Source organism: Pelodiscus sinensis, chromosome 1 (assembly GCF_049634645.1).
Source record: "Pelodiscus sinensis isolate JC-2024 chromosome 1, ASM4963464v1, whole genome shotgun sequence".
NCBI classification, from domain to species: domain Eukaryota; kingdom Metazoa; phylum Chordata; order Testudines; family Trionychidae; genus Pelodiscus; species Pelodiscus sinensis.
The window spans coordinates 27348939-27375463 of record NC_134711.1 but is presented as its reverse complement, the minus strand read 5'-3'; the positions used below and the strand labels follow the sequence as shown (position 1 = coordinate 27375463).

Here is a 26525-nt window from a genome sequence, read left to right as displayed (position 1 = left end):
CTTTTTTTCATTCCTTCAACCAGTCTCCCTCATTATCTAAGTCTGAATGTGTCTCTTGCAAAAGGACATCAGCCTGTTCTTGATTGAGAAATTCAAAATTTTTCTCTTATTACCACCCTGACATCTATTACTCTAGAGAGCCAAAGCTGAGCAGCATCATAGGCTATGTCTACTGCACTGCAGAGTTTCTGCACAAAAACAGCCATTTTTGGCAAAAAACTCTTGGAGCGTCCACACTACAAGTGCATTTTTGCCCAAGAAAAAGTACAGTAGATCATCAGAAGACAGGGCTTTTCCCGCAAGAGTTTTTCCTCTTTCTAGAAAGAATAAGCCTTTTTGCACAAGAGCTCTTGTACAAAAAGGCATGTGTGGACGGACAACAGGTTTGAGCAAGAAAACCCCTATAGGAAAAAGCATGGGTGCTCTGATGGTCATTCTGTGAATGACCATCAGAGCTTTCTTGCGCAAGAGCGTCCACGACAGCGTGGATGCTCTCTTGTGCAAAAGCACATCTCTTGTGCAAAAGCACATGGCAGTCTGGACTCATTCTTGCTCAAGAAGCCTGCAGTGTAGACATAGCCATAGAGACTAGGAGAGAGCCAGCAGCAGACAGAAGCAATGGAAGGTGGAAATAGTTTGAACAAAATCAGCCATGGAGAGGCCAATAGATCTTTAACAATCCCTGCATCTTACCCAACAAATTTCTGAGATAGAAATGTTTCCTGCAATCAACCAAGGTATCTCGATATAAAGACTGCTGAGTGAACAAATCAGACATACAGGCCTCAATGCCTCCCTGACTCCCTTGAATGCTATCCAAAAACTCACTGGACTCCTCTCTGTACCACTCTTACCAGACAGCTCTCAGGCTGTGCGAGCCAGAACCAGTGAGGAGCCAGAGCATTCATCATCGTCCTCTTCATCTCCCACAGATTTGACCATCTTAGGAGAATACTGAGCTGCCCCCGTAACATTCTAAATCCCTCTGAAGTGAACCCTAGGGAGAAAACCACCCACCCTTCACAAGGAACAAGAAGGGAACCAGCAATATCTCTGAAATAAAGAAACAAAGTAAGAAAACAAAACAGAAACCCAGCTAATGCGCAAAACACATAAAGACACAGCCTCACTTTCAGTAGCTCCCACAATCCCCAGAAAAAGAGTAAGAGAGATTTTCTAGGTGTGACTCTAACTTTAATTGTTCTATATGAGTTTTTATAGAGTACCTGACCTTCAGCATGTTTACAAAATGCAGAAACTCAGATTTTGCGCAGCAGAAACATATTTTCCTGAGTGTGTCCCCCTACCAATGACTGTATTTGTCATTCACAATGTCTCTATCTCCTTGCAGGCCTGGGTTCAACTTGGGAGGGACGCTGCTCTGGACATTGTTTTCAGAGAGCCCACCTCTGGCAAGCCTGTCACATGGACAGGTCCTGGCTTTGCCCGTGTTCTGAATGGCGCTGGACTAAGATTTACTATCGACAACATTCCCTCTGCAATGGACTTTGATATTGCTCTTCGTTACGAACCGGAGGTATTGGAATTCAGGCTTTTGCTTTGTCATTAATAGTTTCCTATGAGATGCTGTTGTAGATCAGGGTCTCTTTCATTTGGAGTAGTAATATGACAAGCAAAGAATAAGAGCTTTGGACTGACATATCTATTTTCAAATGGGACTGATTTCTATAAAGGTTTGGAGCAAAACTATCCACCTGATCCTAAATATTTTTGTCCAATAAATAAAAGATGTAGAGGCAAAAGCCTGTCATATGCTCTATAGTAGCCTGTAATTGGGGAGGTAATTATGCATCAACAGGTTCTGATAACCAGCCTCAGACTAGGACAAGGGTCCAGCTTCCAGACCCATTCATGTGCCATGGGCAGGACATGTTAACTAGGAGCACACTTTGTCCTTTTAAGAGGGGAACAATGGAACAATGTGTCACACACACACACACATTCCCTGGCCCCCTTGAGCCATTTTGCCTAGTACTCAAGCAAGAGTATTCTGCTTTCTGAAAACTAATGCCATTCTACTTTCTCTTTCCCTCTGCTTAGGCTTCATGTTCAAAAAATCCAATATTGTTGTTTTATACTAAATATATTTACCTTTTCATTTTTTTCAAGGGCGCAGTTACATACATTCCACATGATCCCTTGCACCACATTCCCTTGTCATTCATAAAACAAAACAGAACCAGGACTGGGGAGTATTTTCTTGGCAGACCTCACCCTCACCCTGATCTGTGTCCCCTGATTTGGTCTGGTTTTGTGCCCACATGTCCGACACATGAAAAATGCATAATCATTTTAGATGTGGTTAAACCATATGCAAGTTGCTCATCTGTGCATGGCTCAAGAGAACATCCCTTTTTCCTTTACTTCTCAAATAGCTTCACTACGAACATCATTCAGGTTACCAATTATGACTATTATACCTTAAACAGGTTACTAATCTTCATAAAGATCCATTCCTGTCATTCTGAGTCCCATTGACTGAGAGTGCAAGAATCGGCTCCAAGAATCAGCTCTGTGGTTTTGAATGGTGTTATTATGATACATGTTTTCCCAAGTAAAAATTTAGACAATGCATTTAAATGTTTAAGAATCTCATTACAAAGTTATCTCTATTCACTTTTACTTACTAGCATTTTGACCAAAGCTGTGTACTGAATTTTGTATGATAATCTCTTAGACCATATCCTTAGCTAGTGTAAACTGACTCAGGTCCACTGACTTTATGAAAACTATACACATTTACACCAATTTAAGATCTGGCCTCTATTTCTAACTTATTTAAATTATACTAATCTTGTTTTTCTCTTGCACTTTTCAATAAAGAACATTCTAAAAACATCACATAATGAAAAAAAGGGAACTTGGTTATTATTGCAATATGCTATAATTGAATTTGATTCTCAGTAACATTGTCAAGTTGATGTGCATGTGGAAAAAAGAGAATTGTTCAGGTCTATTTGAAAACTGTAACAACTTCCTTCTCAAATATATAGGCTTTAGAAGACTGGATAGGAAGTATTGTGGTCAAACCCTCTGGTAATTTGACCAGTGATCGCTGCAGAAACAAGGCACTTCTGCAAGAGCCACAGACATTGGCTCTGCCAGCTACAAAGAGGTCTGGGATGTTACTTTCTTTATAACTCTAAATATTCAGTGTTCAAATGCTCTTCTCAAAGGTGTTTTGTAGAAAAAGGGACAGATGCATGGGAAAGTGAGAATATGAATAGATTACTATCAACATTAGAACAGGACACCTGGCCTTTTGCATTGCTGCTCTACCAAAGTACAGGTCAGCAGTATAATTCAATCTGAGGGCCTGGTGTAGCAATCCTCGCTTAGCCAAAACGCTGCATAAGTCAAAGATTTGCCTGAATTAAGGAATGATGTAGGCCCAGCTCCTAACAGAACTGTGACCCTCTTAGCTCCTGGACCATAAATCTGACACAGTGTAGGGCATTCGAACCTGTTTCATTAAAGAGTTGTAATATTGGCCAAGAGACCGCATGGATGTCCCTGGCTTCTCCTATTTTCAAAACTGCCTTAGAATTTATAACTTTTACTTCCGTATCTAACAGAAGGGAACAGCTTCAGTTTAATGTCTCGACCAAAGAATGGTACTAGGAAGTGCATAAATGCAAATAATGAGTCTCAAACACCACAAATATCCTCAGAATGACCAGTTAAGCATTGCTCATGGCAGATCTTAAAAACCACTCTACAGCGGATCATTACAGTGACTAAGTGGTTTTCACTTATTCCAATGAAACTAAGCCACCAAATGTATTATTATTAATTATTTGTATTATTGTCACCCATAGGTGCTCCAGTCAAATCCACTCTCTTTAATCTTAAACTCCAACACAGGATCTAGTCTCCCCTGACTGTGTGTATAACTTCCATTGATATTAATGCATGTGAACGCAGAAGACTTATCCAAATCTTTGTTTACCTGCTTTAAATATTTTCTTAAACAAATATTTTATACTTATTAACTTTCTGATAAAGGAACAATTACTCCTGTATTTATTCCTTCCAAACAGAATTGCACTTCTGCGTACTCCTGTCTGCTTAGAACCAGGTGTAGAGTATTTTGTAGATGTTTATTTATCACAGCCTTCAGCCTCTGATCCACAGACTAAATCATACATCTTGATAGATTCAGTAAGTAATCCTGCTAGGTACTTCCTTTTAACAATCTTTATACCAATTTTACACCCTTTGAAAGAGGCATATTCAAAAAAATTTATGAACAGCCTTTAGAACTCTTATTTAAGCCATTTTAACATCAAATTGTATAAAAAAAGAGAAAAGCATGCTTGTGGTTATGCTCATTTGTAATGGGTGAACATATTTCCATGTTCAAAGATAGATATGTATTTATGTATTAATTTCTGTCTGAATATTATAATTGCATATCCATTCATAGTAATTGCACATGCTGCTAGCCAGTTAAATGTATAATTGATCATTTGTTCAGTTACTGATAAGGTACAATCATTATCAGTGTAAATGCAGACAGGTCTTTGTACAAATGGCTTTCTTAAAATCTAAGATAATGTGTGTGATCCTAATGGAAAATATTGGATAGGTGTAGAAATGAATCCTAGAATCATAGAACATTAAGGATGAAAGAGATCTCAGGAGGTCATCTAATTCAACACCCTGCTCAAACTGTCTCCAATTTGTCCTCATCCTTTCTGTAGTGGAGGGGCCCAAAACTGGACACAGCATTCCAAATGTGGTCTCAGCAGTGCTGAATAAAGGGGAATAATCATTTCCCTTGATTTTTTTTTCCTAATGCAGCCCAATATGTCATTAGCCTTCTTGGCAACAAGGGCACATTTTTTATTCACATCCAGCTTCTTATCTACTGTAATCCCAAAGTCCTTTTCTGCAGAACTGCCGCTTATCTAGTCAGTCCCCAGCCTGTACCAGTGCATGGGATTCTTCTGTTGTAAGTTCAGGAATCTTGTAATTTGGATCTAAATTTAGATCTGAATTTTCCCAGAGGGGTTCATATTTGAGTTTTGGAGTTTATTGCAAACTTGGAAGTCACACTTTAAATTCATATCAAACTTTTCCCAAGTTTCAAGCAGGTTTGGAGGTGGGTATTTGGGTTACAATCTTCATAAAATTGAGTTTGATTAGGAAGGGGAGAAGGAAATGACCAAGTTTGGACTTCAGTTCTTCAAATTATTTTTCTCTGTCTCAAGATACATGTAAAAATGTTGGCCAAATTCCACCTTTAGATTCACCAACACAGCTGTCACTGCCTTCAGCAGCAGTTCTGTACATTCATCTGAGGACATACCGTAATTTGGTTTCCCACATAATGCAAACGCATTTATCTCAAGCTCTGAGGGAACACCCTAAACCTTAGAATTAATGTGGATTTGGAGGATGGAGCATTATGGCCATGTCTACAAAACAGATAAGATCAAAGCAGCCATAGTCGATCTTCTGCAGTTTGAATTAGAGGGTCTAGTGAAGACACGCTAATATGAACTGAGAGGGCACGCCTGCAATGCTGGTAGTCCTGCTTCTCCAAGGAATAAGGGAAGTCAAAGGGACAGTGTGCTTCCTTCAACTTCCCACAGTGTGGACGGCGCCAAAATTCGAGTTAAGAAACTTCAACTTAAGCTAAGCAATTAACACAGCTGAAGTTGCATATCTTAATTTGAGCTTACTCCCTAGTGTAGACCAGGCCTAAGATGGAAGGTCTAAAAATGGCTGAGATCTGGGTCTCCAACTATGAAGTGCAGAATAAAATATCAGACTAGAGTTTAGCAAATTATAATTTTCTGTACACCCACAAAAATCCTTTTTTCCCCTTTCTTTGTCAACTCCAAAGCTTGGACTTATTCCCAGAATCAGTTCTGTGGAGAACCTGTGCAGTCAAAAAGATCTTGATGAGTACCAGCAGTATCACTGCATTGAGATTACTTCAGAAGTAGGACCTCATGCTCTACCTGAAGTGTGTGCAAGGCTCCTAGTGAGCATGTCTGCTCGTATTCACAATGGAGCAGTTCGTAAGTATTTATACTAACAGAATGGTATAGACACTTTTACTAATGTCTTACTTTACATGTCGAATATTATTACAGGAGTGCTCTATGTCGGTGTAGATGTACATAGGTAATAAATGCACATCCAACAGATGGCACTCAGGAGCATGTTGCACAGTCTCCTAGATTTTGTATTACCAGTAAAACAGGGGCGGGGAACCTTTTTTGGGCCAGGGGACACTGGCCTACAGAAAAATCAGTCAGGGATCGCAAGTAAGAAGCAAAAAAAACCCAAACAAACAAACAAACAAAAAACAAAACAAACAAAACAAAACAAAAAACCCTCACTGACATGGCCCCCAACAGAGAAGTGGAAAGACACTCCCATACATTCCCCTCACACATCAGAGCATGTGGGTCTGATCCAGCTCTGGCTCACCTGGCTCCAGCTTGTGAGGCTTGGGGCTCCTCCCCCATACAATGAGGAGCCAGAGCTGGTGCTCCATCCCCACAGGGGGAGCTGCCAGAGTGGAGGCATGGGGCTGGAGTGCTAGTGCAGGTTCCTCAATGCTGGAGGTGGAGCCCCGAGCTTAGGAGGCCAGGTCCAGTCAAGCAAGGGGGGAGTGGATCCAAATCCTGGGTCCTAGGTTCCTCACCCCTGCAGTAAAACTTGTCATGTGCTGAAAACAGCTTCCTCTACCTGCTGTTTGCACCAGCATGGAACAAAGTCTCTCTCTTAGCACAAAAAGAAAAAAATGTCAGTACTTCTGGTTTCTTCAAAGATCACTGTAACTGCCTTATTCTGACATGGTTCTCAGGGCAAAATATTGTAAAATTATGCAAATATGCAAAATTCTCAGTTCTTCCTTAAATATCTAAATTGGAAGAGATTTGGGGATTCTAAGTTCCTGAGGCAATGAGATGTGGAGGTAACATCCCAGAGGCCATACATGTTGGTTCCAGTGAAAGGGTGTTAGATACCTAAATCTCTCAGAAGTTCCATGTTAAAACAAAATATCTTTGAATGAAATGGAATGGCTTTAGTAGAAACTATTGGTATGTCCACACTACCGTTCGGATTAATGGGCAATGATCGATCCAGGAGAGGTTGATTTATTGAGTCTAGTATAGACTCAATAAATCAACAACCGATCACTCTCTTGTTGACTCTGATACTCCACCAGAATGAGAAGTGAAAGGGCAGTTGACAGGAGAGCATCTCCCATTGACATACCACAATGAAGACACCACAGTAAGTAGATCTAAGTATGTCAACTTCAGCAACATTATTCATGTTAGTGAAGTTGCGAAACTTAGACCGATCCCCCCTTTACCCCATAGTGTAGAGCAGGCCTATATGTTTGGCTGCACGCGGGCAAAGGTTACCCTAGAAAAAGATAATGTAACTAATAGCTATAGGATCTGATTTGGATCATGAGTTCACAGCAGGTAGAGCATACAATCAAATATTTACTATATGGTGTGAGGTGTGTGTGAATGGTTAGCACTACTAGTCCAGGTAGCTCCTAGGGAACATATAGTATAACAGTCATGCATTTACTCCAACCACAGTGTCCTGTAATCTCTACATGCCCTCCTGTGCCCACACAAACAACAAAAAACTTCAAAGAAAACCAGTATTTTGCAATTACTGTGTTATCAATGTATTGCTTTGTTTCCTGATTATCACTGACCTAATATTTATTTTCCTCTGATGCAACAGTCAATCCCTAAACTTTGGTTTCAAGGTGTCCTTGGCATTCCAATTGTGTATTTGCCTTTCTATGTATTATACTTGAATGTGTCCATTAGTTTCCATGTCATTGTTGTTCTTGGGGGTATGCTTATCAGAAAAAGAGAGTTGAATGACATTTATTATTTGTATTATCGTTAACAAATACTTGTTTACATGCTTGGAAAACCCTAGTTTCTATTGATCAGAAACTGCAGTACTTATACTATCCTTTCGAAAAGGCTTGCCACAAATATGGCTGGAAAAACAAACATGTTTCAGTTTTCATTGGGAATTATTTTCCAGCTCTTTCCATTCCTTATTGCTTAGCATGAGTAATCCAATTCAGATAAAATAGACTCAGAATTTAACCTTTCCTCCCTCTGAACCAGAAAATATTCCTGCCATTTGAAAAATTTAAAAAATGCATTGCCATTGGGTGAGTGGGTGTGCATGTGTGTTCATGCATGCATCAGAGTGTGTGTGAGAGAGACCTGAATAATGGGGGAAATATTCACAAGTTATTTATACACAACTGACCAAAAATAAAAGAAGGAAAAATCATTGCATCCCATGAAATAGGCATTACAGCAGATCCTACAATGCTAATATGTCTAACAAATATGTAGACATTCATCAGCTATATTATTTGCAAAAAAAAAATATACTCATGGCTAATTACACAACTCTATTCTTTCTGATTATAACCAGGACAAAAAGCGGAATGACCGCAAGAGATGTAACTATCATGGTATTTCCATTTTTTGCTGAAATATGATTTAGTATCTGCTTTTGCCACCTCCATTAGGTGATGATATCTGTAAATGGATTTGAGAGCATGTTCAAACATTAACAAATCCCTAATTTAAAGTATTAGCTGGAGCTAGAGCTTAAGCAAACAACTCAGATTTTGAGCATATTTACATCTGGATCCAAATTTTGAAACACCCCGAGCTTTGCAGATCCAGATCAGAACTCTGTGGCTCGTGTTGATGACTGGTATAAGATCAATGTAATGTCAAATAACTGAAAGCACATAATTTGGTGGCAGGAAACCTATGGTTTGAGGGGCTCAGATTCTGTTTTGTTCTCTCAGCACATATGGGTATAAACCCAGCTGAAGAGACAGAAACGGTGAAAACAGTTAATTTCATTTTTCCTGATTTTTTTATATAACCTGTGTTTGATTTCTTTTTCTTTCCTAATAGCATGCAAGTGTCATCCACAAGGATCTCTGAGTTCCAGCTGCAGTCAAGTTGGAGGCCAGTGTCAATGTAAACCTAATGTTGCAGGCCGCTGTTGTGACAGATGTTCTGCAGGAAGTTTTGGTTTTGGTTTCCATGGATGTTACTGTAAGTACTAAACAGTGAACATCAAACAGTGATTCATATACAAGCTAACTGAATGTTTACCCATCCCTCCAAGTGAACCTCTTTGAGATTCAAAGAATGCAATTAGCTTTCCTCCCAGCCTCCAATTCCATATGACTCTGTGCTTCCTGGCTCCCAAAGGAAGTGCTGAAAAAAGGATTGTTCTGACAATAATTCCAGACTGATTGGAAACAGACACTTCCAGAAGTCTTAGAAGCCTCTTCTCTTGTGATTCGCAGCCTGCTTCTGCAGGCCAAGGGGGTTCAAATAAACTTATGCCCACCAAAGTTATGGAGATTTCCAATCACTGATGTGCTTGAGTGCTGGAACTAGGGGTGCAGTAGGTGTTTTCGCACCCCCTGACTTGAAGTGTTTTCTATTATATACACAGGATCTACAGTTTGGTTCAACACTCCCACTCTAAAAATTGTTCCAGCACCCTGCTGATGTGCATGAGCCTACAGTTATAAAATAAAAAAGGTTAGGCCTACAGCCCCTGCTGCATATCTAAGTGAAGCCAGATCTCAATCTTATGGCATCAGATGGGGTATGTCTACACTACCCTCCTAGTTCGAACTAGCGGGGTAATGTATGCATACCGCACTTGCTAATGAAGCCCGGGATTTGAATTTCCCGGGCTTCATTAGCATAAGCGGGGAGCTGCCATTTTTAAATCCCCGCTGCTTCGAACCCCGTGCAGCGCGGCTACATGGGGCTCGAACTAGGTAGTTCGGACTAGGGTGCCTATTCCGAACTACCGGTACACCTCGTTTCACGAGGAGTAACGGTAGTTCGGAATAGGAACCTAGTCCGAACTACCTAGTTCGAGCCCCGTGTAGCCGCGCTGCACGGGGTTCGAAGCAGCGGGGATTTAAAAATGGCGGCTCCCCGCTTATGCTAATGAAGCCCGGGAAATTCAAATCCCGGGCTTCATTAGCAAGTGCGGTATGCATACATTACCCCGCTAGTTCGAACTAGCGGGGTAGTGTAGACATACCCATGGTGACCAGTTTCAGAAAAATACACTTAGAACGTAGCTGATCCTTAACATGGCATCTGCTTTTTGTTGTCTTTATCTAGCATGTGAATGCCATCCTCAAGGCTCAGTGAGCACTTTATGTGATCAACTGACAGGACAGTGTTCATGCCGCCGAGATGTTGATGGTCGATGCTGCAGTCGGTGCCTGGCTGGGTATTTTGGGTTTCCATACTGTCGCCCATGTCCATGTAATGGCTATGCAGAGCTTTGTGACCCAGTGACTGGTGCATGCCTTAGCTGCAGGGGGTTTACAGCTGGAAGTAGGTGTGAAAGGTATGTGAGAACTGTTGTCTAAAAGCATGTTTGGATGTTACTGGATAGTTTGATATGTATCTTTTGGTGTGAGGCAATGACACTTCAAACCCCAACAGCCAGTACTACCCTCAGCCACCAACGTCAGCATCATTAACATCAAAGGGAAATACCCATGTGAAACCAAGATCCTAACTGGGTCTCACTGTTTAGTGACAGCTATGTATTCATTCCGCAATACGCAGCTGCAAAGATGGCAGTGGTATGTTTGTTTTGTCAGCGTGTCAGGGCCAGACCCTATAAGTTTCTGTATGTTACTTGCAGGGACATGAGCACTTTTACTTCCACTGAAGCCTGGGGACCTCTTAGGGTACGTCTACACTACAGCGTTAATTGGAGTTAACTTAATTCGAAATAGTTAATTCGAATTAAGCTAATTCAAAATAACACATCTACACACAAAACCTATTTTGAAACAGCGTTTTGCTATTTCGAAATAGCGCGTCCACACTGAGTGGACCCTGAACTGAAGTTAAGGCTGGCCGGAACCAGTGCCGGCAAGGCATCAGGTTAGGACTTAGTGTGTGGGGCTGCTGCCTGAGGCTAATTGAGCTCCATGCTTAAAGGGAAGCTCAGTGCTCAGGGCTAGGGGTCTCGTCAGGCCACATGTCTCCCAGCACGGTGGGTATGGGGGCCTCAGTGTCCCCGGTGGGATGAGGAGGAGGGTGTGGAGGTTGAAGTGGGGGGTGAAGAGATTGAGGAGGAAGCTGAGGAGGTTGAGGATGGAGAGGCAGGAGGAGGAGCAGAAGTGGGAGGAGGAGCGGTAGCTGGGGGGCAGCAGGCGCTGGAGCGGCATGAGGCAGCACGCTCTGCAGCAGGGTCTGCAGCAGGGCTAGATTAAGGCATGGGCTAGCCGGGCAGCTGCCTGGGGTGCCAACCTATGGGGGGCACCTGATGGCAGCTGTAAAGGGTGCACAGCGCACCTTATAGCTGCCATCAGGCACCACGTGCCCAGCTCCCAGATTGTGGGCTGCAGCAGCTTCCAGTGGCCACCCTGCAGCAGCTGCCCAGGGAGGGGGCCGCGTTAACCCCCACAGCACCGACCAGCAGTGCCCTTCCCCCCACAGCTGCAAGGCCCTGCATGGCCAGGCTCAAACCGCCCCAGGCAGCCCCAAGCTGCACGCCAGCAGCGGTAGCCGGGCTGGGCCAAACTGGGCACATGTGTCCTGCTGCAACCAGCTCTGCGTGCCCTCCCCCGCGTGCCGGGTTGGGGCAGGGCCGCTCATGCACCCTCCCCCATGCTCCGGTGCGGGGGCGGGGCCGTGCATGCACCCTTCCCCAACCTGGGGCGCAATTAACCTGTCTGCCCGGGGCGCCAGAATGGCTGAGTCTGGCCCTGGTCTGCAGATGGATACAGATGGCACGACCCTGGGCAAGCAGCTCCCTCCGGAACTCCCGTTCTTCCTGTGCCTGCTGCTCCATGATGCGGGTCAGGGCTCACAGGGCCCCCAGCTGCTGCTCTTGGTACCCCCGCTGTGTTGTGGTCATCCTGTGGAGCCCTCAGGTGCGGGAGGATGTGCCGGGCAGGGTGGTGAGCCCTGCACTTGCAGCTGATGTGGCTGTGGAGAAAGAAGAGAAGTGGTCAGTTCTCCCTGGGGACACAGTGGGTGAAGCCCAGCCCCCCTCTGTGAGGTGAGGATGACCAAGCCCTGCACCGTCAGAGCTGCTGTGCTTGCACAGAGGCCATGGTCGGAATGTCCAGCTATTCCCGGGAGTAGGAGCTGCCCCGAGACTGCACCCATGCCCCTGTGCTGTGGGTGTAGGTGAGGTAGGGGGGAGACGTTAGAGGGGGCTTGTGAAGGGAGGGCATCCTGCTGTGTCCCGCCCCGGGGTCAGGAGCATGTCAGGTCTTTTAACACACACGTGTGGCTATTAGGCCACAGCCCCTGTGTGGCAGGCAGCTGGAGCCACCTGCCCAGGGGTGGCATGACATGTGCTCGCATGTGCACAGGTTGCTGCGTGATCTGTGGTAAGCAAGGCCCACGCGCGCGGTCCCTGGTTTCCCTCCCCACCACCCCACGGGAAGGGGACAGTGATGGCACTTACATGGTGTGGCCTCCCCAGACACCCCTGGTGACTCCATTGCTGGGACAGCTCAGGGGTCTGGCCAGTGTGGCACCCTCTATTACGGCTCCTCCTCTGTGCCCTGGTCAGGGCCCTCTGGTCCCAGCTCGCTGCCCCCCAGGGTGGCACGGACTGTCCCGCCCCCCAGGATGTGGTCTAGTGCCTCTAAGTAGGGGCAGGTGTCTGCCCCTGCTGAGGAGCTGCCCCGAGTGGCCCTGGCGTACCCCTGCCGCAGATCTTTAATTTTCAGGCACACCTGTTCCTGGGTGCACCTGTGGCCTTTCTGGGCCATAGTGGCAGCTATGAGGCTGTGTTCCTCCGTCTAGTGCGGAGATCATAGATATTGGGGGCCTGCCCCCAAACCTCAATGAGGTCCATGATCTCCTCACTAGTCCAGGAGGGAGCGTGGTGTCTACGACCCCTGGCTGTCTCCTGGGTGCTGGAGGATTGGGCAGGGGACGGTTGGCTGGCACTGGCTGCCCGGCTTATGGTGGGGCCACTGGGTCAGGGGCAGAGACTGCTGGCAGGCCTAGATCTGGCAGGTGCAGTCTGGCCAGAGTCTACCCCTTTAAGCGCTCTGGGGCTGGGGGAGAGGAGAGGAGTTTTCCTGGTTTGGCCCAGAGTGGCCACCAGGGGAAACTGGGAAGGGCTGGAGGCCAGCTAATTTGAATTAAGTGTCTACATAGCACTTATTTTGAATTAGCTATTTCGAATTTGGCGTTACTCCTCGTAGAATGAGGTTTACCAAATTCGAAATAGCGAATAACGACTGTTATTTTGAATGAACTTTGCAGTGTAGACATACCCTTAGGTATTTATTCTCTTACCCTGTGTTTCAATAAATGAACAGTTCTCCGGAAACTGGTTTGTAGCTTTTTCATATGAATGACAAATTAATTTCCCCATACATTTCTAATGGACTGGCAATCAGTGTTCCATATAAGCTGTGCGCTTGTGCAGCCACTCAGGAGAAATTCAAATTTCTGCCCAGCTGATTAGCAGAGTGCCCACAGGCAGGTTTTGTGTTCTATTGATGGTGCACATGCACAAACCTTGGTGCACATAAAAAAGTTATTCTGCACATAGATGGATAAATCCACACATGGATAGAAAAGATTAGAGGGAACATTGCTGGAAATAATTACTTTTATCTGTCCTTGCAGCAACTTCAGAGATATCAGTACAGTTCTGGTACAATAATAGAGTTGGTTGGCTGATTAGCTTAATGTGACTGAGTCATCTTCTCCAATTCATTTGTAAAGAGAACTTCCCTTTTGAATTCTATGGAGAGTTCTGCTAGAAAATGGTTTAAACCAGGGGTGGGGAACCTAACTCCCGGGGGCCAGATGCGGTCCCTGGCTTGCCTAGATCTGGCCCTGGAGGCATGGGACTTCCCCCTCAGCATTGGGGAGCCCTCTCTGTCATTCCAACCCCTCCATCATTTTCCCGAGGGGTGGAGCACACAAAATCTACTGATTTTTCTGTGAGTCAGAGGCTCCCGACCCAAAAAAGGGTTCCCCACCCTGGTTTAAACAATATGACCTGGCTATTTGTTGACTTTTGCTGACTAACTATCTTGGAAGCAGTAAAGGAAAACAATACAGTGGGTCCTTTATAAATTATGGTTACTTAATGGTGTGATAAATTTAAGTTATATATGTTTAGAAATGTTTACATTACCAATTAGCTTAAAAGGGGCTCTACTGGAAGTGTGTGCAAGGCTCATAGTGAGCATGATTGAGCCAGAATTATTTGGTAATGCCCCTTGGACATAAATTGTGTCATTTGCTCCAGGTTTGGGGAGTATCTCATTGGTTCTAATTCCTTTTATCTCTTCAAGCCTGGACACTTCAGTACAAAAAAAAAAAAAAAAAGAGAGAGAGAGAGAGAGAAGCATTATATTGATAAGTACTGCTGTATTTTAAAAAATAGAATTGAATGAACCATGCTGTCAGCATGGACAGAGAGGCGCATCTGTCACACAAGGAAAGTTTAATATATCTCTGTGATGACTGTTTTGTCAGGTGTGCCGATGGTTATTATGGAAACCCTCTCACAAGAGAGACTTGTCGCCCATGTATGTGTCCAGATTCCCCTACAAGCAATAGATATTTCGCACATTCCTGTTACCAAGATCCTCACACTTTGCAATTAGTCTGCAATTGTCTTGAGGGCTACTCAGGTATGAAACACACACGTTTTCATAATATTACAATTCTTGAGGAAAGATTGAAAAATTACAGCTTAATTCCCACTCATCTGCGCGGCAATAGAGTGGAATAATGAACATAAGGTAGATAACAAGGCTAATGTCTGGTTTACTGGGTCAGAGGGGGAAATTGTGTAGTAACTGACCATCCAGAGAAAGCAATAATTCTGCAAATATTGTCTCAACAAGGGACTAAGTAAGCTAGAAGAAACCAAACATAACTGGACTCAATGAAGCAAATTAATCTATTTTTACTTTCATTTATTATTTGAGATCCCTTGTTGTCTCTTCTATTAATGCCTCATGCATTCAGGCTCAGATTTGCACAAGGGTGTTCTAATATCATCTGTTCAATCTGAGACTCAGGGAATCTCTACACTACAAAATTAGGTCGATTTTATTTAATTTGATTTTGAGCATTCAATTTAACAAATGCAATTTTGCATGTCCCCACTAGGTGGCTGTAGTTGACAGCGCACCTCCTCACTGCCAAGGGTTGCATGGACTCAAGGAGTGATGCACTGTGGGTAGCTATCCCACAGTCCCTGCAGCAGATTGGAATTTTGGGCTAGGATCCCAGTGCCTCATGGGGAGAAAATGTTGTGGGTGGGTTATGGGTGCCTGTCACCACCCTTCTATGTCTATGGCTCAGAACCAGAGCAGCTGTTCACTAACCTTGTCCTATGGTACAGTAGTCCACGTACCTTTATTTTCATGATGCATTGCTGTGTGCCCCTGGTGTGGCCCTTATCTACCATGCTCTGTGGGATTTCTTTGGCTGGTTCAGAGCTCTACCTGCTTGAAATCTCTCCCTCCTGCCCTCCCCGCCCCCACAGTAATCAGATACAGCAAAGAATTTGTGCCTCTGGGCATGCATGCTCAGGTCGGTTATGCTGTTCCAACAGGGATAACCACATTCAAAAGTTCCACAAGGGCACTTCCTGCTCCCCTGGCTGAAGAGCCAGATCTTCAATTGCTGTAAATTTTCATAGCTCCACTGAAATCAAGAGAGCGATCAGTTTATACTAGCAGAGAATCTACCCCATTCAGGTATCATTTTCAGTGGTGCTGAGTTAAAGTAATTGGGAACTGCAGGAGCTCATCCACTATGAACTAAGCAAACCCTGGATACCCAAAGTAGTGATCTGTAATTTTTTTTGCAAATTTTGGTTTTAAAACATTTCCCTATCAGAGAGAAGCTCTTTGTATATGAATTTTTATGTGATATCTCATTCACAGCAGAGGCTTTTCTTATTTTCAGCTGTTGTTTTATAAATTGGTGTTTCCATTCTGGATTATTTTACATGTTGCTGGTATTGCAGTAACTTGACTCTGAATTTCTGAGTGTCAAATTAGTCTGAACTCCTAGAGGTAAAATGAAGGTGTTTTTCCATTCCTTTGCCCAGCAGAATACAGCCAGTTTGTTTTTGTGAGGTGGAAAGAGTTAACTTAAATGAATGCTTAAAATTGAAATCAAAGTTAGCGGGTGTTACTATTGAAAGATTATCAGGAAAAGCAGAATTTTTTCCCCTTCACCAGCCATTCTTAAAGGAGAAGCTGACAGGTAGAAATGGCAATACTATTTTTTTTCCTATTTTCAGTATGTATTTAAGATAAATCTTTTGATTCTCAAAATATGCTACCAACTTCTGACATAGTAGCCACCTTTACTTAGTCAAAACTAAAGAGCAAGACATGCGAACACTTTGGCAAATTCCATAATCTTAGGCCAAATACCCTTTGCAGGCCTGATTAAACCCTGAAGGATTGCACTTGTCTTGACCAGTACTTATTCAGAGGACTTCTGCCATGAATAATTACTGGCATTACAGATCTTGTTATACCGCCAAGACCTGCAGTTAGTGGGAGATCTCCACAGTGAGACATTAGCTACTTCTCCATTTTCTAAGATCCTGTGATATGTTCTAGAGACTGTTATGGACCAAGATCAGAGAATGGATAGGTGTTGGTTGGGAGTGAGTCATTCAGAGGTGGCAGGGGGTAATACTGCCTCCCAACCAACCCAGGAAATTTTCTGAGATAAGGTAGTATCAGATCTTGGACAGCTGTGGGTAGATGGGGCTTTAACAGTGTAACTCCATTGTAGCTGTACTATCAGCATAAAGCCTAGAGCCAATAAAGAAACAGCCTATTTGAAGATGGCCCTGGCCAAGTCTCTCTGGAGCTGTATAGATTATGGGAATCTGCCGGGATCATGGTTCATTTTGCTATTTCGAAATAGTGCATCCACACTGATAGGATGCTGAAGCTCATTTAAGGCCGGCCAGAACCGGTTCTGGCAGGGCATCAGGTCAGGAGTTACCTTGCGTGGCTGCTGCCTGAGGCTATCTGAGACCTGTGCTTAAAGGGACCCTCCCCCTCCCGCCTCCCGGTCAGCCGGTTCTCAGGTTTCCCTGCTTGCTTGCCTACCTCGCTGAGGGACAGCAAAGCATTTTGTCTCTGCGTGCTCTGGTTGCCTTCACTCAGGACACCACAGCACTCTGCAGCATGGAGCCAAAGCACTCTGGGCACTCTGGTGCTTCTCCTGGACTTGTTGCTGCAAGCCTGGCAGCACGTTCTGCAGGCAGTAACAGTCTCCGTGGGGTGCCCCACTGGGGGCTTGTGCCTCATTCCTCACTCACGTCCTTCCACTTACCCCTCTCTAACCCCCCTTCCTGCTGTACAATAAAAGACACGTGTTCATTACAACAAAGCCTCTTTATTGAACAAAACTGGGGGAGGGGAGGAATGAAACTGAGGTGAGACTGGGGAAAAAAGGTGGGAGAGGGGAGGGGGAAACCTGGGAGGAGGGAGCTGGCAGGGGGAGACAAGGGGAGGAAGGGGGAGGAGAAACTCAGGGCTCAGGATAGGGTTGCCAGGTGTCCGGTATTCACCTGGACAGTCCGGTATTTTTGGCTCCTGTCTGGTAAAAAAATTCAGAGAATACCAGACACCTAAAATGTCCGGTATTTTCTGAATTTTTCCCCAGCCAGGAGGCAAAAATGCTGGGCACCTGGCAACCCTACAAACACTCAGCGCCCGGTCTCCCCTCCCTCCCCCGAATCCTCCTCTGGCCTCCAGCATCCCGAGCCTCCCGACCCCAGCCTCTGTGCTTACCTGGTTCCCCAAGGCTGCTGGCACAAAATGGACATGCTGTTTTAATGCTGTTTTATTTTAAATTTTTTTTGCTTAACTTTAGTCCCCCTCTCCACCTCCCTCCCCCTTCAATTTTTTCCTGGTGTTTTCTTTTTTTGGGAGGGGAGGAGTGTTCGGTATTTTTGTTTAAACCATCTGGCAACCCTAGCTCAGGGTTGTGGCTCTCGCCAGCCCAACTGTCTCCCAGCACTGCAGATTCAGAGGTCTTGGCGTTCCTGGGGGTTTGAGGAGGGTGGGGAGCAAGAAGCAGGAGGAGAAGGAGTGGGAGGAGGAGCGGTAGTTGGGGAGGCAGCAGGGGCTGGAGCAGCAGGAGGCAGCAAGCTCTGCCCCAGGGTTGATGACCACCTGGGGGGCACGGACTGTCCTGCCCCTCAGGATGCTGTCCAGGGCATCAAAATAGGGGCAGGGTCTGGGTCTGCCTCTGGTTGGGAGCTGCCCCCGTGGCCTTGGCATATGCCTGCTGCAGCTCCTTTATTTTCATGTGAACCTGCTCCTCGGTTCGCATGGAGCCTTTGGTGGCCAGGCTGGCAGCCATCCACCTGTAGACGGTTGCGTTCTTCTGTTTAGTACAGAGATCATGGGCATCGGAGGCATCCCCCCAAACCTGAATTTAGCTCCCTGATCTCTGCACTGGACCAGGCAGGCGCCCACCTTTTCCGGCCCCTTGCAGGTTCCTGGGAGCTGGCAGACTGGTCCTGGGGAGTGGTGGAGGGCTGGCTGGCATTGGCTGCCTGGCTCATGCTGGTGCCACTGGGTCAGGTGCAGCGACTGCTGGTTCTGGCCTGGCAGGCTTGGAGCTGGCACAGGCACTGTGACCAGAGTCTACCCCTTTAAAGGCTCCGGGGGGGGGGGGGGAGAGAGGAGTTTTCTTGGTTGTGCCCAGAGTGGCCACCAGGGCACCCTGGGAAGGGCTGAAGGCCCCCTATTTTGAAATAAGCGTCTACACAGCGCTTATTTCGAAATAGCAATTTCAAAATTGGCGCTATTCCTTGTGGAATGAGGTTTACCAATTTCAAAATAAGCCCTCCGCTATTTTGATTTAATTTTGAAATAGCAGTTTGGCTGTGTAGATGCTGGTAAAGTTATTTAGAAATAACGGCTGTTATTTCGAAATAACTTTGCTGTGTAGACATATCCTGAGGGAAGGAAACCTCCCAGCCTCCTATTGGGTACTTTGGGTGAAAACTCCACAAACTGATCCCTGCAGAATTTTTCCAACTTCTACAAACTCTCTCAAAGGGCATGTCTACACTAGGATATAACTCTTGAAATAACTATTTTGAAATAGTATGTCCGCACTATAGAGAAGCCTCGAAATTAGTCTGAAGCAGGTTCCCTTAATGTGGACGCACTACCTCAACTTAGACCCTCTGGAATTATTGGGGAGTAAGTATTTCAAAATAGCAGCAGTAGAGCATTCACACTACCGCTATTTCAAAATAACTATTTCAAAATAAGCGCTATTCCTCATGAAAAGCAGCAGTTATGATTTCAAAATAAGCAGACCAGTGCTCAGGGACTTCCTTGGTAAGACATGCTGATAAGAGGTTACTTGGGAAACATGCATCTAAGCCTAGGTTATCACAGGCAGTAGGAATGTCTAACAGTTTTGTCAAAAAATGATATCACTTGTGTTCCTACCATTAAGCAATTGATTTTGCCTTCCTTTTTGGCAGGCAATCAGTGTGATGAGTGCCCCAGTGCATTCTATGGGAACCCTGGAAGACCAGGATCTCACTGTTTGCCCTGTTCCTGCAATGATAATATCGATGCAACAGATCCAGAATCCTGTAACAAGGTTACAGGAGAATGTTTAAAATGTTTATATAATACACATGGACCAAATTGCCAGTTCTGTAAACCAGGTTACTTTGGGTCAGCACTTCTTCAGAACTGCAGAAGTAAGTAAACAATTCAATTACAAGTAGATATTGCCATGAAGATCTACCTCAAAGAAATCATAGTGCAGAGGAGTTGGCTTTTACAAGACAAGACACATGCTAGAAACTCAGCAATTATTTTACACTATCCTCAAAGTGCTTAACAAATTGTGTTAGCATGGTCAGTTAAATTGCCATTCCTAGTCAAGATTTCCTGCCGGTGTATATGGCTTAGATGAAATATGTAGTACTATGCTCTTAGAAAATAAGCATAAATATGTTTCCTTCATGGAGGAACAAGAATAACAGATATTGTAAACATTCTCTTCTTTAATCCAATCTAATAACTGGCATTTTCTTTCCAGGGTGTTTTTGCAATTTTCCAGGTGTGAACCTAGCAGTATGTCCACCTGGAAATGGAGTTTGCTTGTGCAACCAAATGACTGGAGTATGCCCTTGCTTACCTAATGTAATAGGTTCAACTTGTGACCAATGTGCTTCTGGCTACTGGAACATGTCTAATGGAATTGGATGTCAGTTATGTGACTGTAACCCAAGAAACTCTCAAAGTAACCAGTGTAATCAGGCAAGATAACAGCTCTGGTAGATGGGAGATGTAATGTCTGAAGTTACAGGGAAGTTTTGAAAGGACACAGTCAAAGAATCTCTCATAAGTTGTCCATTTTTGTTTTTCTCATTGTTAATAATAATCTCAAAGAAGTTTGAAGCTGTCACAAATTAATTTATCTTTTTTGTTTGGGTCCATCATACAATGCATGCTGTTTTGTTATAGAGGATTTGTTCATGAACAATGAACTCTTTGCGTTGCTTATCTTCCTGAAATGGAGCACTGAAGCATTTTGTGTAGAAATGGCACATAGGCTATGTCTACACTGCTGGGGGTGTTTTTTCAGAAAAATCTTTTTCCGATTATTTTTTCAGAAGAGGCTTTTCCGACATTTGGCCAAATGTCGGAAAAATCTCCTCTTTTGGAAGAGTCCTTATTCCTCATAAAATGAGGAATACAGGGCTTCTGAAAGAGTGCGTCTGCTCTTCTGAAAAAAAATTTGGAAGAGCAGATGTGTTCCCTGTATGCGGCAGAGTTTTTCTGGGATACCGACATAGCCATAGTGAATTATGTTACTTTATAACCTTTTGTAAGGGGAAAGTTTTAGTCAAATTTTGAACCTAAAAAGCAATCTTGACAGTGTCCTTTTAAGTATTTATTTGCACGTGGTAGTAACTGAAGTCATATTGTTGTAGCCTGATCACAGAAGAGAGACAAGCTGGACAAGATCATGTTTTTGACTGTGGAAGTGTTAATGGACCAATTCATTTTGAATGGTCCCTCTGATGAAGTGAGTTTACCCATGAAAGCTCCTGATCCTATATATTTGTTAGTCTCCAAGACAGGGGAGGGGAACCTAAGGCCCCACCCCGGCTGGCTTGTCTGTATTCAGCCCCTGAGGCTCAATGCTCCCTCTTGGCATCGGGGAGTCCATGCTGGTACCCCAGTCCCTTTGCCCCACTGGATCCCCTGTGGGGTTGGAGCACACAAAATCTAGTAGCTTGGGCCACCCAAGGCTCTAGTGTGTGAGGGGAATGTGAGGAGTGCCTTTCTCCTTGTTAGTTGGGGGCTACTTCAGTGAGGGATTTGGGGTTTTTTTGCTTCTCACCTGTGTGCTAGATAGAAAATAAGACCCAGAATATCTTACTGCCCCTGTGTAAAACTATGGTACGCCCACATCTTGAGTACTGTGTACAGATGTGGTCTCCTCACCTCAAAAAATATATTTGGCCTCTGAAAGGGTTCTGAAAAGGGCAACTAAAATGATTAGGGGTTTGGAACGGGTCCCATATGAAGAGAGGCTAAAGCGACTGGGACTTTTCAGTTTGGAAAAAAGGAGACTGAGGGGGGATATGATAGAGGTATATAAAATCATGAGTGGTGTGGAGAGGGCGAATAAAGAAAAGTTATTCATTAGTTCCCATAATATAAGAACTAGAGGACACCAAATGAAATTAATGGGTAGCAGGTTTATAACTAATAAGCGAAAGTTCTTCTTCACATAGTGCATAGTCAACCTGTGGAACTCCTTGCCAGAGGAGGCTGTGAAGGCTAGGACTATAACAGAGTTTAAAGAGAAGCTAGATAAATTCATGGAAGTTAGGTCCATAAAAGGCTATTAGCCAGGGGGTAGGAATGGTATCCCTGGCCTCTGTTTGTCAGAGGCAGGAGATGGATGGCACGAGACAAATCGCTGATCATTGTCTTCGGTCCATCCCCTCCGGGGTACTTGGTGCTAGCCACTGTCGGCAGACAGGCTATTGGGCTAGATGGAACTTTGGTCTGACCCAGTACGGCCGTTCTTATGTTCTTATGCTGCCCCCGACTGATTTTGTTGTACATCAGCAGCCTCCAATCCAAAAAAAGTTCCCCACACCTGCACTAAGGTGTCACATGACTATTTGTTGTTTTTAAAGTTACAGACTAATACAGCTACCCCTCTGAGACTTTCTCCCCATTGGTAAACAAACTGCTTCCCCTTGTATTTTGCTATGACACTGGGAGTACCTTTCCTTTCCCAGCTGCGAAGAGCTCTTTACTGCTCAAAAGCTTGTCTCTTTCCCCAACAGAGGTCGATCCAATAAAAGATATTGCCTCACTCTCCTTGTCTCTTAAACTGAAGTCATGTCATTTATTTATATTTCATCATGACATTAGTTAAGTTTATCATATTTAATTTATATGTAGGACTCAGGGTAGCTCGAAAAATTCAAGTTTGTTTCAAGGCAGAATCTGTGGTGGAAATCCGGATCCCTTAGAAATCAGTTGGCCACTTATTTTCATGGAAATGGGTAGAGACCTGAGTGGATACAAAAATGAGCATATGCCTCCAATTCGCAATCCACAAAAATTATCTATGTGTTTGCAGGGCTCCACACCAGGCTGGGCTGAGGCTCCGAGTCACCCTCTTCCCCCCAGCTGGAGCCGTGGGGAGCTCCCATCAAATCCTGGACTCTCCACCTGCCCTTGGCCAGGCAGGAAACCTGGGGTGGAGGGCTGCTCTCAGCCCCTCTTCATACATGGTAGACTGGTGTAGGGTCCTCTTTGGCTCCCCACTGCTCCCCCGCTGAGCTCCATGCAGGCCTGGGGATGGGGAAAGAATGGGAGGCCTCTGAAGCTGCCTGGGCAGTTGCTCAGGCTTCCCACCCAGGGCAGGTTGAAGGTGCATGACTTTGAAGCTTCCCACAACTGCCCACCCGACTCTTACCGAGGCCAGGCTGCATCTCTGGGAATCCCACGCCTGCCAGCTGGAGCTGGGTTAAGGAGAGTCACAGTGGCAGCTGTAGAGAGCCTGGGTCATTTTAGCTGCCCTAGGCAGAAGTCCTGAACATCTTCCAGCCCATGTCCCTGCACCCCAGATGTCCTCACCAGGGTAGGTGGAGAATCCATGATGCGGTTGCCCACCCGGTTATTACCATCAGAGCCCTGTGTACCTGCACCTGTGCTATCCACAAAAATGGTCCATGCATATTAAGTGGATGGGAACTTATCCCAGAGTTCCAACTAAAAGCATTTCAGATTTTATTTTATGTTTTAAGTTTGTTTATTCTTTAGCATAATTGTTCAAATTGTATTTTTCTTAACCTTTAGTACAGATTTCACAAGGTAATTTCACCAGGTTCATTTTTTTTATTAAAAAATATGTTTTCTGGGGCAAATTTCATAATGCAACCTTGAGAATTTAAGTTACAGAATCTCCTAATGCAGAGGTGGGGAACCACAGGCCTGGGGGCCGGATGCAGCCCCTGGCTTGCCTGGATCTGGCCCCTGAGGCTCAGGGCTCCCCCTTCCATTGGGGATCCTATGTTGATGCTCCAGCCCCCTCCGCTACCCTACTGCAGGGCTGGAGCACACAAAATCTACTAGCCTGGGCCCCTCTAGGCTCTGGTATGCAAGGGGAATGTGGGGAGTGGCTTTCTCCTTCTCAGTCAGGGGCCATATCAGTGAGGGTTTGGTTTTTTTATTTTTGCTTCTCACTTGTTTGAGGCCCCTGACTGATTTTTCTGTGGGTCAGCAGCCCCGACCCAATAAACATTTCCTAGTGTCTCCTAAAACTGGGATCTAGAGATCAGTAGTTTTAGCCTGGAAGGAATACAAATTTGATTAAGGAAATTTGCAGTAAACAACAGAAAACCCTGACCTCCAATCGACTAAACATAGCCAGAGGATAGCTGAGATTAGGATTCTCTATCATTTATCTTCGCAGAGGTCAGTACTGAGGTCTGGAACATGTCAAATCCTTCATCTCAGTAAACTAAGGGTATTTCCATGCATCTGTTTTGTTTTCACTTCCATCTGTGTGATTTCCCAACTTCTAACCATATGTCACTAAACAGCTGGAGCACGGAAATATTTTTTGAGAGATCTGGGCCAATCCTGTAACTCATTCTGTTTCTCCAAAAAGCATGTGAACAATCCCACTACATCTTTTGTGCAGCTGTATGTCATGAATCACAGAGGGGAAAATATATCTATCTAATTAAATGTTTGCTCCAAATTATATTGTTGAGACACAATGGGTGTGATATTATCTTTTATTAAACCAATATCTGTTTACCTCACTCACCTTGTCTCTCTCATACCCTGAGACCAACATAGTTACAACACTGCATACATATTCCTGTTGCTGGCAGGTGTTTATGAAAGGCTTTCTTTGCAGTCCACAGGCCAATGTCCATGCAAACTAGGCTACGGTGGAAGGCGTTGTGATGAATGTGAAGAAAACTACTTTGGCAATCCAAGGATCCATTGTATTTGTAAGTATTAGTAGGGAGAATGCACTGTAACAGAAACTGCCATATTTTCTTTAAATGTTAGATCTTCATATGAATATAGCAGATAAGAGATACAAATAGAGAAATAGCTTTGATTTAGCATTTTTTTCTGGAATATGGATAAAACTCATTACCCAGTATTCACCATGTTTGTCATCTGTGAGGTTATCATAGAGTCCTGGAAATTCAGGTTGGAAAAGACCTGTTAGATCACCCAGTCCATGTCTATGCAACTCCAGTATTTTTCTCAAAAGTACATTTTACAGTGTTTGGACCAGTTTAGTTTAAATGACCCTTGAGATGTGACATTTGCCCAGCCTGACAGATCTCACTGTCAGATAGTCATAGTATATAATGGTGCATAAAGAAATCTGTAGAACAATAGTTCCTACACTTTGTGCCAGTATGTACCAATTTTAGGGAATTATTTCCTCCCAGGCAGGGCTGTCCTAGAGGGGTACAGGGACCAGGGTGACACCCCCTCCCAAGCTTCCAGCAGCAAGGCCCAGAGAAACTCCCTTCCCCACCAAAGGACATTCCTCTAGATGCCTTTGCTCCACCCCGCTTCTATTTTACCCCTTCCCCAAGTCCCCACACTCAACCCCACCCTGCACTTGCTCTACCTCCTCTGGCCCCCATTGCACCCCCAGCCTGAAGCCTCCTCTCCTTGAGTGACACAAGACAGAGGGTTACTGGCACAGGGTAGCAGCAAGGGTCATCCCTCCCCGCACTCACCAAGCAGGGTGCTCCACATTCCATCCCCATGGTGAAGCAGAGCACAGCATACTCTGCACGCTGTGAGAAGCAAACTGGGATCTTCCACACTGTAAGGATTGTCCCAACTCCATCTTCTGATGATGCAATCTCATTTGGCGTCGCAACCGACAGCTTGGGAACTATTGCTGTAGTAGTTTGCATAAATATGTTGTTTTGCATATTGTGGGCAACATTGAAAATCCCAGCATAAGTGCTCCAATATGCCAAATAATGGCAACAATGTTTATTTGTATTGAATTGCCTTATCTTTCATGTTTCACCCTATAACTCAACTAACATCTAAAAGAAGCAATGTCATATTCCTGCCTCTCTCTGCAGCATGTAAGTGTAATGAGGAAGGAACTCGCAAACCCAAGTGTGACAAAGACACTGGAGCTTGCAACTGCCACAGTGGTGTGGCTGGAAGGCTCTGCGATCAGTGTGGTCGAGGCTTCAAACAAGAATTTCCCACATGCTCTCGGTGTCACCTTTGTTTTACTCAGTGGGATAATGAAATTACTTCCCTATCTCAAACTGTCAAAGGGTTAATGAGATTTGCTGCAAATCTAGAAGATAAAAGAGACACAATGCCCAGCTGTGATATGCACTTCAAAGGCTTAGAAGATAAGATTTCTCAAATAGAAAGAATTTTAAAAACTCCTGTTCTTTCACTGAAGACATTCTTAAACATCAAGGAATTTCATGACTACATTCGGTAATATTTTCTCTTGTTGAACAGAAGTGCATTATAAATGTCATTGAACTGAAAATGCAATCTTCCACTGTGCTTTAATAGTTGTACAATTTATTTATAGTTCTGTTTGTGATTACCATACAGAATTGTCAATTAATGATGCTAAATCATTGATAGATTTATTATTGTGTATCCCATTAGCAGCCCAAATCCCCAACTGTATCACGGCCTGTGAGATGCAGCTAAGGAAAGGGAGGGCCCAAGTAGACTTTAAAACACTTTTTCACTTCCCTGAACCCGAGGTCAGACTTAGGCTGGTCCATCACCCATCTTAATTTAGAGCAATCTTAGGTCTGCTCTGCATTGTGCCCAGCTGCAGAGTCAAGAAGTTCCAAAAGGTAAGTGCTCGGACAAACAAAACTTCCAGCTGATCAAAATCCTTTAA

The 26525-nt window shown here is 44.4% G+C and overlaps 1 protein-coding gene across 4 annotated transcripts in view; it reads left to right on the top strand.

The window, feature by feature from the left end:
- LAMB4 (laminin subunit beta 4) overlaps window positions 1–26525 on the top strand; it is a 97189-nt gene that overhangs the window by 43892 nt on the left and 26772 nt on the right. For 3 of the 4 annotated variants that reach the window (XM_014572173.3, XM_075927273.1, XM_075927267.1), the window contains 11 exons: window positions 1352–1537; window positions 3015–3136; window positions 4062–4182; window positions 5873–6050; window positions 8967–9110; window positions 10209–10440; window positions 14568–14725; window positions 19585–19809; window positions 20154–20374; window positions 24516–24612; window positions 25726–26101. In XM_014572173.3, the coding sequence (XP_014427659.2) occupies window positions 1352–1537; window positions 3015–3136; window positions 4062–4182; window positions 5873–6050; window positions 8967–9110; window positions 10209–10440; window positions 14568–14725; window positions 19585–19809; window positions 20154–20374; window positions 24516–24612; window positions 25726–26101 (2060 nt within the window). Of the gene's footprint in view, window positions 1–1351; window positions 1538–3014; window positions 3137–4061; window positions 4183–5872; window positions 6051–8966; window positions 9111–10208; window positions 10441–14567; window positions 14726–19584; window positions 19810–20153; window positions 20384–24515; window positions 24613–25725; window positions 26102–26525 lie in introns of those variants that run through there. The other variant, XM_075927277.1, reaches the window with a different exon arrangement.